At 34.6% G+C, this 13,909-nt stretch overlaps 2 protein-coding genes across 2 annotated transcripts; one reads left to right on the top strand and one right to left on the bottom strand.

The window, feature by feature from the left end:
• The first annotated feature begins 766 nt into the window (after positions 1-766).
• LOC145104824 (uncharacterized) lies at positions 767-4,819 on the top strand. Its single transcript, XM_079041996.1, has 12 exons — positions 767-898; positions 1,053-1,187; positions 1,660-1,783; positions 1,907-2,046; positions 2,162-2,306; positions 2,508-2,683; positions 2,770-3,013; positions 3,296-3,382; positions 3,492-3,637; positions 3,781-3,888; positions 3,994-4,082; positions 4,185-4,819. The coding sequence occupies exons 1-12, from the start codon at positions 830-832 to the stop codon at positions 4,714-4,716; spliced, it is 1,995 nt and encodes a 664-aa protein (XP_078898122.1). The 5' UTR covers positions 767-829; the 3' UTR covers positions 4,717-4,819.
• A 3,304-nt stretch (positions 4,820-8,123) lies between these two features.
• On the bottom strand, positions 8,124-13,643 carry LOC145132908 (respiratory burst oxidase homolog protein C-like). Its single transcript, XM_079067891.1, has 12 exons — positions 12,817-13,643; positions 12,543-12,705; positions 12,414-12,462; positions 12,180-12,293; positions 11,651-12,073; positions 11,197-11,580; positions 11,018-11,113; positions 10,793-10,908; positions 10,605-10,707; positions 10,332-10,399; positions 9,401-9,957; positions 8,124-8,704 (listed from the first exon to the last, which is right to left on the bottom strand). The coding sequence occupies exons 1-12, from the start codon at positions 13,436-13,438 to the stop codon at positions 8,595-8,597; spliced, it is 2,805 nt and encodes a 934-aa protein (XP_078924017.1). The 5' UTR covers positions 13,439-13,643; the 3' UTR covers positions 8,124-8,594.
• Positions 13,644-13,909: the final 266 nt, after the last annotated feature.

The raw sequence follows: 13,909 nt of genomic DNA on the forward strand, positions 1-13,909 counted from the left end.
ATCAAAACATTAAAACTTACATGGAATAATAACCAAATCATCAAAAAACAATTGGATTTTCACAGGTCCTAACTTGCTAAAACATAGATTTTCACAAGTCAGAATGTGGTAAAACATGGATTTTCATAGGCCATGACCTACAAAAAAATCTATATTTTCATAGGTAAATCTAATATACATACCAACGAGGTCTAATTTTTGGGTACAAACATAAAATATACACATAAGGAAAAATAACTCGTCGATTGTTTGCAGGGTATTTGTGAAAATATTGTATAAAAATATAAAAAAAATGTGAAATAAAAAAAAGTTTTATATATGTCAGCCGAACCAGGCCTTAGGCCCATGCAATTTTCACAGCCCACAACAGAATTTCGCAACCCATGAAATTTTAATAGGTGGTGTCTCCCAAAAACGATGTTGTTTTGGTAAAAATAAAATGTTGTAGTATTAAGGTTTTTTTAATGATTGAAAAAATTAGCTAAATTTGTCATTTCTTCTAATAATGATCGATAAGAAAAGTTTGAAAAGCATATAACGTCTGTACGCAAATAAATGTATTGTTAGTCATTTTATATCTTACACAACATACTTATAAAATCAACCATGCATGTTATAAGTTTGTACAAATGATTATTTAAAGAGTTTGATTTATTGATTTAATAATTTTTTTACTATGATTATAAACTCTTACCGTATGCATTTTAAAGTATTTTACTTTCCGTGACGGAAGTTAATTATAGAGGAGGAAGGAGATAAAAGGGAGAAAAGTGCGCCAAACTTCAAACCTGAAAGTATGCAGACTTGTCACTGAGTGTGAGAGAGAATAATGGTGATGCTGTGCTTTCTATTGGATTTGCGGACGTTATCGCCTCCTGTACTTCGAGATCTAAAGCAGGTACGGAGCAATTAATTTATGAACAATTATATCGATTCATGAATCTTCTCCAAACATCGAATTCGATCTATAGAACTACAATCACTTTAAGAAGAATTCGTAAATCGTGTTGAAATAAGTTAGTAAATCATGTAAGAAACTCGTTGTTCGCCAGTCATTGCTGCAGCTAGCGAATTTCTACGCAATTTCAAGTCCAAGAGGTCACAGATCGATCTCGAAGTCGAAATCACTCCTTGATAAGATCGGGCTTTGCTATGTCTTCAAAAATCGAGTATCCTGTTCCACAGAGGTATGTGATTATTCGTACTTCAACTTATCGGTCCAAAAATATTTGTACGTCGTTTATGTTTTGCTATCGATAACATAGCTTTCGTTTAACTTCATCATGTGAAGAATTAACATGAGTGTGATGAAAATGCGAAGAATGTTCAGACTGATGCAGTTGAGGTTTTAGAATTTAAAATGCTAGGTAATACTGGATATAGATTTAATATGAACATATGAACTGAATCAATAGGAGCTATTAACTTAAATCGTTCAAAGTACTTAAAACGTATGCAGAGAGGATGGACTTCATCTGTTTCGAAGTTAAAGACACCTTTTGACATTTTTTGTTTAGCAGGCAAGCCATACTTGTTTTCATATTGATCAAACAACAACTTAGTTGTTGATGTCAATATTTAATTATTCTTGTACTACAATCTGAATTCTTCGTACTCATGTTTTTTGTTATTTCTATCATGTGCTTTGGTTCATAGCAGATGAAAGTAGCATACAGGCCAAGTGGAAATTTCAGTCTCCGTGATTTTCATCATGCTGTTAACAACTTGCCTCATGATGCCTTCTTGCCAGAACTCAACAATTGTATAGCTGTCTCATGTTGTGGTAATGGAAGTTTTGTGTTATTGAATGCATATAATTTTCTAGGATATTCAATTCTGTATCCATTGTGTTGCTTTATAGCTTCTTTACCTCTTTTGTAAATTTATTTGCCTTCTTTTCCAGCAGATGTCCACCTTGCTAGTGTCCTCAATGACAAAGTTCTATACTCATGGGGAGGTGACAACGAAGATGTCGGAAGAAAAGTGATTATTATTAGTTCATGTCTACTTGAAAATTTAGACTCTGTGATAAAGAAGACTCTAATGGTGAAGAATTTCAACAACCTCTTCTTTCTCGCATTTCACTTGCTACTGGCTTTCCAATATAATCAGTTTTGACTTCTTAGTTCTAAATGTTGATTGTTGCATCACTTCCTTATAGGAAGCAGCAGACAAATGTATATCAGTGGACTTTATATTGTTGGAGAAAGTGTCAGGTGGTGTTGGTGCTCTTTCAGAAAGCATAAACAACTTCATTAAGGATATACGTGATCTTGAGAATTGTTCATTCCATAATCATCTTCCAGGTACTTTTCTTCTAGTGTACTTATCATCCAAGAATGTAACAGAAACGCTTCCTTTTGAAATGATAATAAACACTATAATTATGTGGCTGTGTTACATTACACCATTAGCCATATTAAATGTTCATATATGTAAAGATGAGGTAAAGGGTATCAAATGAAAGGGAATTGTGTAGCAAGTGCTTTTACAGAACACTTTTGCAGATGCAAAGGCGTTGTGCTCTCTGGTGAAACAATGGCTACAGGATTTAAGGGATGAAACAGAACAACTCCAAGCCCGTCTCAAATTCAAAAGAAACATTCTAGGCTCTTTAAACCAAATATGCTGTAATCTCTTTCCATCTTTCACTCACATCATTGATGAGTTTGAACCCTGCCAGGTATTATATCTTTATATAATCTTTTATATTCTTTTCTTCTATATACAAATCAACTTTAGTCAAAATAACAAAATACCAAGTATCAGTCATGCAGGTGTCATGGCTATCCATTGGATGATGAACATAGAAACAAAATGGTGAAGTCCACTTGTTGTCCAGTCACTGGCAATGAGCTTGGCACACTTGATTCAACTGTAAACTCTCTCAAGGTTGGTGAGCAAACAGTCCTGTTCATGCCCTCCTTTCATTACTACACAAAGTTGCAGCATGTAACCACACCTATTGATTTCAACATCATTGATAGAACCAACTTAAGGTCTTTAAGCGAAGGTACTTTCATTTATCCTTCAATGTCATACATTATCAACTTTTGATCATTTAGGCATCCTACTTGCAATTATGACAATGTACTTTCATTTAAATGTCATTCAAGTAGTTTAGACTTTAAATCATGTTTCTTAACTATTACCATCACATCGGTTTCCAAAGATTTTACATAGTTCACTTGTCTTACTTTCACTTAAGCCAATCTACTTTCAGTAATAGCAACATTCTTTCCTTTCATGAAAGTCTTCACATAAAAATGTTCCACTTGTTGGTGTTTTGTCACAGGGTTGATTGTAGGGACTCCCTTTGTTGTTGTTCCATCTTCTTCAAATGAACTGGATGATATTGACCAGACAGAGTTAAACAACCAAGGTCATTAAATGTCTGCCTTTTGTAGTTCATGTTTTTTAAAATTTTAGTAGGAATCTTCTAAATTGTAATTAAATTTCTGAAAATTTTATCTTTGGATATGATTTTGCAGTATTCCAAGGACTTTGCAGTGCCCTACATTTTCTAGATCAGGGATTGGTTTGCTCATCCAGATGTAACACAGATACAATGAGAGAAACACCATTCAAGTGTTATTACATACTTCTGCCTTCAGATAATGGAGTGATGCTGCTCAGGGTGGGTCCCGCTTCCTTCTACTAACTGCAATCCACATGAAATGGGAATTTTAACCAATGGTCTCAAATATCACCAATCTAAATGATCAATAATCTATTTCTTTCTTAATTAATGGTTTCTCTTATTTTTTGTGACTCCTACAGAGGCTCGCAGGATCAGAAGAAGTGACCCCTGTCCCTGATGTTAGCCAATCATTCGACTCTACAGAAGCTAAGGATATCAAAGATTCCATAAAAGCCTCTTTGCTTGAGGTTAGATTTTTCTTTGATTATCAGCTCATACAATACCAATCTGTCTCATAATTAGTTCGAATTCTTTATTCTTTTGACATTTTCATATTCTATTATTTTGCTCAGATTGAAGTACATGACTACAATCCCATCCTACACGAAAGGGGATTTCATCAAAAACTAAACGTGCTTGTGAAAGAAAGCTTGCATTTTGGGTAGATAACTAGATATCTTCTCCTTTTAGCATCAAGTTTTGCTTGGATTTCATCAAGTCCATGACAAATGACACCTGGCTATATATATATATATATATCCAGGTCATTGCCTACCAAATCAGAAGAGTCACCTCATGAACTTAAATCAACCCAAGGAGAATCTTTATCTGAACATGGATCTTCAAAGCAAGCAAAGGGTATGATAGCCTTTGAAGAGAAAACAGAAATGGAAATCTCACAGATGGATTTGAAATTGAAATCCGGACAAGATAAAATCACAGCACGTATAACAGAAGAGTGGGAACAACTAATTGTCAATGAAATTCCTAATATCAATTCTTCCACTTGTGTTTCCAAACCAAAGTTGGATCAGTTGGCTTCTACACCGATTGAGAGTAATAAGCCACTGGATGAAAAAACTTCAAGGATACTAGAAAGACTAGAAATACCAAGAAAACTAAAAGCTAAAGTTGCTTCACCAATCATCACCTCAAGTAGTTCCCCAAGTGATGCATGCATGTTGACAAAGAAGCCTCTTATCCCATTTGGTCCAACTCAAACTTCAGATATGGGAACAAATTTAAGCCAGCCAATGAGACCCAACTTCCAAAGGGTGAGAAGGAAATACAGATAAATCTTCATTGCTCTTCTTTTCAAGCAAGTGTTTTTAATTCCCTAATAAATCTTAAAAATAGTCCATGCTTTACATTTTGTGAACCTGAATTTAAATGAATAGAAACTGCAAAACTAAATCAATATCTCTGTCATGTTAGTCATTGGAAGTATTAGAATTGGGTGATTGTTTTGAAAACCAGTCTAGTTTTTAAATGCTATATTAAAAGTACTTAAAGAGTTTAGAGTTCAAGTTTTAAACTAGTCTGGTGTTGGATTACTAAACTGAAAATGCTCAAGAGTCAAGAATTTAATTTTACTGTTGATACCGGCTATGAGAACATTAGCCTTAAAGTATCTTGGGTGGTTATTCAGCCATGAGCCGATTATAAGGATGATTAGTTAGTATATTATTTTTGTTTTCTTGTTGATAAATATTAAGACAGTAGAATCTTAAAAGATAGAAGAAAACAGCAACCATTTAAGTGTAGGAGTTGAATAAGCAGGGGTTTGGACTATGGAAAAAATGAGTCACAACAATAAAGAATGATCACTAATTTCCAGTCAAAATCCTGCATCTTCTGCAAGAGAGGACTTATTGCTAGAGTATGTCACCTTGGCCTTGTTATTCCACATGGATTTCTAAAGTGGAGTACACCTTTTTACTCTTTGTTCCGCTTAAAAAAGAAGAAAACAGGAAAAACATTCCAAGATTATATATATTAGAAATTATGAATGAACTAAATTACAGTGGTGTTATGTTGAATGTTGAAAGATGGTTGCAGTGACAAAGGAGCGAAAGTAAACAACACAATAGTGTGTAGGGTTTCACAAGAGAGAATTTTATTCATTTCCAAGATAATCTCAAAAGCTTACACTGAACCCTTTATATACGGTTAGGGCTGTAAACGAACTGAACGTTCAGCGAACTGTTCGTGAACCGTTCGGCGGGAAGTTCGTTTATGTTCGTTTATTTAATAAATGAACGAACATGAACACAAATTATCGTTCGTTTAGTTAAACGAACGAACATGAACAATGGTCTCGTTCGTTCAATTGTGTTCGTGAACGTTCGTTTACATCTGTTTATGTTCGTTCATATAAGTTCATTTTATGTTCACATATGCTTAATTGTGTTTGATTACATTAGTGTATTATATATTCATTTACGTTCATATATCTTCAATTATGTTTTTTTTTTTATATATATATTTGTTCATTTATGTTCGTTTAGCATGTTCACGAACATAAATGATCGAACATGAACAATGTAATTTGTTAAACGAACGAACATGAACAAGAAAACTCGTTCGTTTATCCGTTCGTGTTCGTTTATTTGTTCGGCTAACTTAAACGAACGAACATGAACAAGCCCCGTTCGTGTTCGTTCGGTTTGTTTACAAGAAAACCCTATATACGGTGAATTTAAATTTGACAGGCATTGCCAAAATTTTAAAATATAACAGATAGAAATATGCCCAAATTAAAAAGACACTAAGCGTAAAATTTTGATTTTGACACTGTATTTTATTTTTTTTCAATTAAGTCATTAAGTTTAGAATTTTGTTGCAAAGTTAACCAAACAACCGGTTTGCCTCATGTGTTTCATGTTTCTTACCTGCTGACTAGACAAAAAGTTTATGTGGTTTCCACATAAGATCCTAATTAGCAAAAATTTGGGTTAAATTATCCTTCGTATATCTTAACTCACTTTTTGTTATTTCTTTTTCTTTTCTTCTTTCAGAGCATCACGATTTTGTGCAATGGCTTTTCCAAGGTCGCTCAAGTGGTTCATCATTCTAGAGTGGTGTAAGTAAGACAATGATGGTTGTCCACAGTAACATCTCTTAAAGGAAACCTTCCTTGCCTTGTTTAAACCACTTGTGATGATGACCTATTTAAGCGACCTTGGGAAGCCATTGCACAAAATCATGATGCACTAAGAGAATAAAATAAAAGGAAATAAGAGAAAGTGAGTACAGATCTACGTAAGGATCCAGTTAAACCAAAATTTTGGCCAACTAGGATCATATGTGGAAGCCATATAAGCTTTTTGCCTAGTCATCAAGTGAGAAGCATGAAACACCTAAAACAAACCGGTCGATTGGTTAAATTTGCAACAAAATTGTAAACTTAGTGATTTAAATGACGGAAAAAAAAGTGTCAAAATCGAAATTTTATTTAAACTTAGTGTCTTTTATGTCATTTGTCTTCAAAGAAATCATGGAAACCATGTGATTTTATTATTAAAACCGGAAATAAGCAAAAATTAGGGGAAATTCAAAATTAAAGGTCAAAAAAGAGACATTGGGGCTTTCCGTCCATATAATGTAGAACTTAAAACTCAATTGTGTGTATCTAAGGGCATCCACAATCTATTGAACTCTATGGAGTTCAATGGATTGTCACATCACTGTCACATCAACATTTTACTTTTTATTCAACTATACTCTTTAATATCCACATTCCATTAAACTCTACAAAGTTTCCATTAAACTCTATAAAGTTTAATGGATTTCTATATTTGGTTTGAAATTTAATTGGAAAAGAAAAGATTAAATCCACTGAACCACTCAATGATCATATAACTCTCTCATTCAACTCTCCTCTATGTCATCACTCACACTCCATTAAACTTCTATTCAATCCTAGTCATCATCTATTCAACTCTTATTAAATCCCTATTATGGATGCTCTAACCTCCCGACCTCCATATGGGAATTGGGTATAGTACTAGTAATTTTTTTTTTTAAATTGAATGTCAAGCGGTGGTCTTAGATGAGATGGTTGAACTTTTCGAGTCAAAAATAAGCAAATGAATTAGATCAATCCTTGCAGAAATTTTAAAAGGGTAGCTACTTTCTTGTTTGGTGGAAAATGGCTAATGCTTGTTACCTAACGCATTATTCTTAGCACTTACCTGATCATTTCCCTTTAGGGTTGTATTCCACACAAGATTATGACCTTCAAAGATATTATCACCTACGAATATGAGGTACAAGATTAACAGATTCTTTTGAGGATTTAAATTACTTTGATATATAATCATTAACAACAATATACTTTTTAACCAATCTCTTGCGTCATTTTTATAATTTTACAAACCCTTTTTATCTAACCAATCTGGCTTGTTAAGATTTTAAAATCACAATAATTCGTTCCCCTCAGAAGTCAAAAAGGATATTTCCACTGGGCTCTCCTATGATTTGCTGCCATGTGCATGACTTATTAGCCTTAAAAAAATTGATTTACTTTGCACGTCTACTTGTTTAACTTATGTGGGGTCCATCTCAAAATTATACATGCTATTTTCCTCCACTTAATATCAACGATGTACATTGTAAACTACAATGGACATCTAAAGAGCCGTGCCACATATATATGTGACTAATCTAATGGAAACAAAAAAAGTCTCCAACAACCAACAAATTCTGAAAATGGAAAGAAATATATACATCTTAGTTGGTATCTATTTTTATTCCCTGTCACGCACAACCTATATTACATCATAAATATTTCTTAACAACAAAAAATAAAATTAAAGAAACAAAATTTAATTTATGACGACAAGCCAACCACCATGATGAAATGATGACACGCCATTTCTGTAGAATCTTTCTTCTTTAATCCTCCCAAGAGCTTGATGGTGATTTTTTTTCCTTTTATAAAAAATTTCCTCCCACTACTACCTTTGCTGGCAGCCACAACAATCATGGGTGGTGGTGTCGCTATACTCCTTGCATTATCCTTTTACAGCTCTCATATTATATTAAAAAAATATTAAAAAGAAAAAAAAAATACATTATCTTAAACTATATATCGGCGTTGATCTTTAATTCCCTGTACAGATGAGAGATGATTCTAGAAGGTGGGTTTGATAGCCAAAAAAAGAAAATTTTCTTAGAAATTCTCTTTGTGAAAGTCAAATTTGGTTGACGTCTTGTGTGAGAAATCTAAAGCTAATTGTTTCAGCTCTTTTGTTGGTGCCGGTGCTCCACAATAGAATACCCCTGCGGATTTAATGAGACAAACGTTAAAAAAAAAAAATTAAAAAAAAAATCTCACATGACATGATCCAATCACAACAACTTGTTATTCAATTATAATCTATATAATCTATTCTTACAACATTCTATAGTGGAATATAGAATTACGACAAGTGAAAACAAGTCTATAATATGATAATATCATTATTATTATTATTATATTATTATTATTATTATTATTACTACTACACGGTTTAAACACCCTGTTTTTTCACCATTTTGTATTCCTTCCTTTTTTTGGCACGATGCACCTTTCTTTGTCAATTTCGTTAATAAGATTTTTTAATTAGCACTAAACGTTAATCAATCTCCATTAGCATTAAACTAACCCCCAGCCACTTTAAAGGTTGTATTTTAGCTTTTTTATGGTCCCGCAGTATCATTTTCTTTAGTCCTATTAGGATATAGACTATAGTATGAAAAAGACTTTGGTCCAAAAAATATAACGCGTTTTTTAGGTTTCATTTGGTGCCTATTATTCAAAGGCCACCTTTAGTGAGTATTGACAAAGAAAGCCACAGAGTTTATATTTAGCACTCATTACAGAAAATAGTCTCTAGTTTGAATTTATTTTCCTTTTTTGACAAAAAGGCATAAAAGATATTATGTTAACTAAAAGAGAACAATGAGATTGAATTAACAGAGGGATATGGAACTGACCTATTCTTGAACCCGTGTGATTAAGAGCGATGCGTTTATACACGTTGCGCCAATTGGGTTTAGCAAAATGAGACTTAACACGAGTCCCCGAGACAACATCAACACCATTTTTGGCATGATTAAGTGACTGAAGCATAGTGATTAAAGCAGACCTCGCATCACCTTCCTCATAAACACTTGTGCAATAATTATGCATCTCAATGACACCATTTTTGTCCATTTCAGCAGCCTCATTCATAACACCTTTAAACCAATCAAACGAACCCTGTTCCCTAGTCACCCAATAAAAGTATGCTCTCGTTGTTTTGAAGTTATTCGCACTTGTTGGCCCTGATTTATTCTTTTGTAGTTTGCCAGTGTTAGTGCCAGTACCACTGTTACCTCTTTCCAAGGCACTCATTTCCTCTTCTTTGGCTTTCATGTTATTCACAATATCTTTCACAATACTAATCATAGGGGTTGCTCCTATTCCTAACCCCACTAGTAACACCACGTCGTATTTTTTGTAGTCTTGTGCTGGTGCTCCATATGGACCGTCGATTAAAACTCTTGGGAAACTGTTAAAAAAGGTTAAAAAAAAAAAGTTTAGGTGAAAATTGAAATACCATCAAATGATACATGAGAAATGTTGGAAAATATTTGCTATATTAGTCAAGGCAGAATATTTTTTGGTTGAAAAAGATCACTTGTTTGAACCACATTGAAAAAGTCCAAAATTCATGCCAACTTTTTTGTAATCTGTTAGATGTCCTTGTTTGAATGATCTACTCGAGGCTTTAGGTGCAAAAGAAAGGTGGTATGTTTTCATACTAAACGGTAAGAACTAGAATGTAATTTTGTTGTCATCTTTGGAAACTTTAAGATATTATATGGTTCGGTTTTAATATATAAATATATAAATGAAAATCTAGAAACAGTTGAACTTGCTTACTTTGGATTTTCTCCTTGGCAATCAGCTCTTAAGAGCCCACTTTTTCCATTACGTGGAGGTTGACATACCTACCAAAGACCAAAAGAAACTGTTAGGTGATAACAAAGCAACTCACATGCCATAAAGGATCCTAAATTACCAAGGGTAAAATGGTCATTTACTCAGAATCGGACATTTTAATTATTCCGAAAAAAAAAAAAAAAAAAAAAAACTCTTTATTAATAGGAAAAAAAGTAACTCTTAATGGACTTAATGTAGACATGACAAGTTTACCTCTGAAAATACTACTTTAAGTTGCCTAGTCCAATCACCGAGAGTTCGTATATGCACGCTGAGATAGTCATCACCAGGGGCAGATGTGATGGAAAACGGGTGCCTGTGGACATCATGTATTAATCATTAACTTCCCTTCCCTTTATATATCACTTATTAGTGTGAATCTGAATTAGGCTCTTACTCACCATTCAAATGGGGAAACGGCAGCACAGTTGACAAACATGTATTGCCCACTCTTGTATTTAAAGCCTTGTGGCTTCGACATATGAATTGCCAACACATTCCCAGGATAAACCGCCACCTTTAACACCAAAAATATCGTTACATATAGATATCATCTTGTTAATAGATAAATTAAAAAGAAAAAAATAAAAATAAAGTTAATCCCATGAATTAATGTAAAATTATACCTTAAGTATCTTGACCGGCTTCACACTAGACCGAAACGCCCTTATTAATCTCTCACACGCATATAGGAAGATTGGTACAGCCAAGTACATCCATGTCTGCAACCATTATCATGATTAAGTTGAAGAATAACAAAATTGGAATACCAATTTCTAAAATCAATCCAACATTAAAAACTAACCGTCTTCTTGGATGTTTTCTTGGTGAGATAAAGTTTGAAACCGTGAACTATTAGCAACGTGTAGACAATAACAAACAAATGATGGGAGTACCAAAATGCATTAAACCCCGTGAGTTTCTTCAAAAACGATGGTAGATTAAGCTTTCCCCGTCTAAGCCATGGTGTTGCTAAAGTAAAAGCAATTGTCATCAAAACCACCATTATAATTCCCGTATACCCTTCTGGTTCCTTCACAAAATGCCAATAATTCTTGGCTTGCTTCCCGAAAAACTGTTCCATCGGTTTATACTCTTCCTCTGTCGCGTGAATTAGCCTCGGAAAATCACACGCTAAATGAGAAATTGCATGCAACCCAACTCCAATCGAAATCGCCACCCCAATCACCTACAACAATATATATCTTAGTCATTACAAAAAATATATATATAAAAAGTTTATTAATTATGAGACTCACTTTGTGAAAATTGAGATTATCATCGAAAGGAACGACAACACCCAATTTGGTCTTGTTCCTGAGCCAGGTGATGGTGTTTCGACAAACGGGTAACAAAATAAGTGCCATGTTTAATTTAAGTGTCTCAGCTGCTCCTTTAGCAATACAGACACAAGGACCGAGCACTTTATAGACTGCTCGGTCCTTGTACTGAATGTACTTCCATGTAAACAAAGCAACCATCACCGCTGTCCAAAGTACAATCACCCAACATCTCTGCCAATTATCCATTAGAAAGTACCTAAAATCTTCGTACCATCTTCTTATCGGATTACCACTTTGAGTCATTTTCAGCTTTTGGCTCAACATTTGGCTCAGGTTTCGGCTTTCTCCTCTCACGTTATGTTGTGGTGCTTGCAACAATAGCATCTCCAAATTCTCAATCTGTTTAAATTAATCAATGATTTTTTTTATTAATTGCATAACAATTTCCCACCAAACTCTACTTAACTTAATGTAGTTGCGTTATAATCATAATCTTAATTCTTACCATGATGTAACCGAGGTTTTCAGGGTCTAACTCTTCCATGATCAACGCGGCGTATTCGTCAGCTTGTTTTTGAATATTCGATAACTTGTTTGCTGAAGCACTAAGGCTAATAATCTGCATCACATGGGTATCCATTATCAATAATGATTAATCATTCTACCAAAATATTCTAATCTACCACTAGCCACCTTTTAAAATAATAATAATTTACGGATTGAAATCGATATACTATACCTCCCTGACTTCGTCTTCAGTGATCCTGCCATCTGCATCTTTATCAACCCTGCATTTAATTATATTTCTAAATAAGAATCCCACCCAACTGAAATATATGAAGAAATAATTGATAAATCCGATCCTCACATGTCAAAGAAAGTCTGTAGCCTTGAGTCAAAACTCTGATCAGAAATTTGGTCCCAAAAATCCTTCAATTGTTCTTTGTTAATCGTGTCACCTGTTATGTTTCTCCTTCGAACTAATGCATCGAAAAGCTCGCCAGCGAATTCTTTCGAATCTTTGTTCATCCCTGGAATATTATATTAAATTAAATTAACCCATAATTAATTAATTATTGAAAATCTATACGAAGAACATCTGAACATGCAGTGAGTTTTGGATTTATTAATTGATTAATTACCAATGCATTCCCAGAAAAGCGAGCGTGGAAGAAGGCCATTGGTGGGTTTGGTGAGATCGTCAAACCGCTTCTCCAAGGCGCTCCACGCCGCACCTCCGTCGTTCTTGCTGATAAACTTAAGTCCCTTGAGAGCATAACTTGCAGCGGATTTAGTTCTCTCTAAACGACCGGCGGGTTGCCGTTTCGAGAATGAAGTCAACCGTTTTAACTCTTCAGACACCTGCCGGATCCTCGACGACGCATTTCGCACCACCGACGAACCAAAAGACGACCTCTTTTCCAATCCTTTAGCTAACAAAGTCAGCTCAGGATCCTCCACGTCAGCTCCGTCGGCTGTCTTCAGGCTGTGTAACGCCACCGAGTCGTCACGGACGTCCAAAGTGATTTCCACGTAGTCGTCATTGTTCGACTTCACGCTGCCGCTGCTACTCCCCGGAGCACCGTCGGGAATATTAAACCTAGGGCTTTTCCGGTGACCTCTTTTGTTCAACGGCCCACTTAACGGACCGCTGAATGCCTTCCTGTCAACAGCTACAACCTCCGTGTCGGAGTGGTAATGGTCATGGCGGTTATAATTTTCCGGCAACCCTGTTCTTCCGTCATCCGTACCCATCTTTTGCATTTGCTTCCGAAACTATAACCAAATTGAAAATCTGAAGAGCGTGGATAAAATATATGTTTAGTTAACAAGAGAAAAAATGTGAAGAATAATGGCCTGGTGGGGTTGTTTTGTATATAGGGTTGTTTTTGAGGATACGAGGGAGGAGAGGCCTCCCACTTATATGCTGAAATTAAAGCGTGTGCGAGTGATAGAGAGAGGAATGAAAGAAGTCAATGAAAAGCCAAATGGGTTGTCTGATGACCAACTGCTCATTTGAACACCTTCCTTTTTATTTGTTTGTTATTTTTTAAATTTTAAATTTTAAATTTAAATTGGTTCTAAATTTCTATAAAAGGCTAAAACCAGGGACTATATACATAGCTAGCGGTTCAAGGCTTGAAACTTGAAACCGCCTTCACTAATTCCGTTTTTCTTTTTCGAAATTAATGGCTAACTTCATTTATTATTTTATCAACAGACAACATATTTTAA

The sequence above is a fragment of the Lactuca virosa genome, chromosome 1 (assembly GCF_052849685.1).
Source record: "Lactuca virosa cultivar CGN04683 chromosome 1, Lactuca_virosa_CGN04683_v6, whole genome shotgun sequence".
NCBI classification, from domain to species: Eukaryota; Viridiplantae; Streptophyta; class Magnoliopsida; order Asterales; family Asteraceae; genus Lactuca; species Lactuca virosa.

Excerpts from the sequence above, each read along its gene's own strand:
- LOC145104824 (XM_079041996.1), top strand. The coding sequence starts at position 830 with ATGGTGATGCTGTGCTTTCTATTGGATTTGCGGACGTTATCGCCTCCT. Across the intron at positions 2,307-2,507 it reads ATTCCATAATCATCTTCCAG|ATGCAAAGGCGTTGTGCTCT; the intron begins GTACTTTTCTTC and ends ACACTTTTGCAG. Across the intron at positions 4,083-4,184 it reads AAAGAAAGCTTGCATTTTGG|GTCATTGCCTACCAAATCAG; the intron begins GTAGATAACTAG and ends ATATATATCCAG.
- LOC145132908 (XM_079067891.1), bottom strand. The coding sequence starts at position 13,438 with ATGCAAAAGATGGGTACGGATGACGGAAGAACAGGGTTGCCGGAAAAT. Across the intron at positions 12,294-12,413 it reads CTGAAGACGAAGTCAGGGAG|ATTATTAGCCTTAGTGCTTC; the intron begins GTATAGTATATC and ends CATGTGATGCAG. Across the intron at positions 11,581-11,650 it reads ATAATCTCAATTTTCACAAA|GTGATTGGGGTGGCGATTTC; the intron begins GTGAGTCTCATA and ends ATATTGTTGTAG.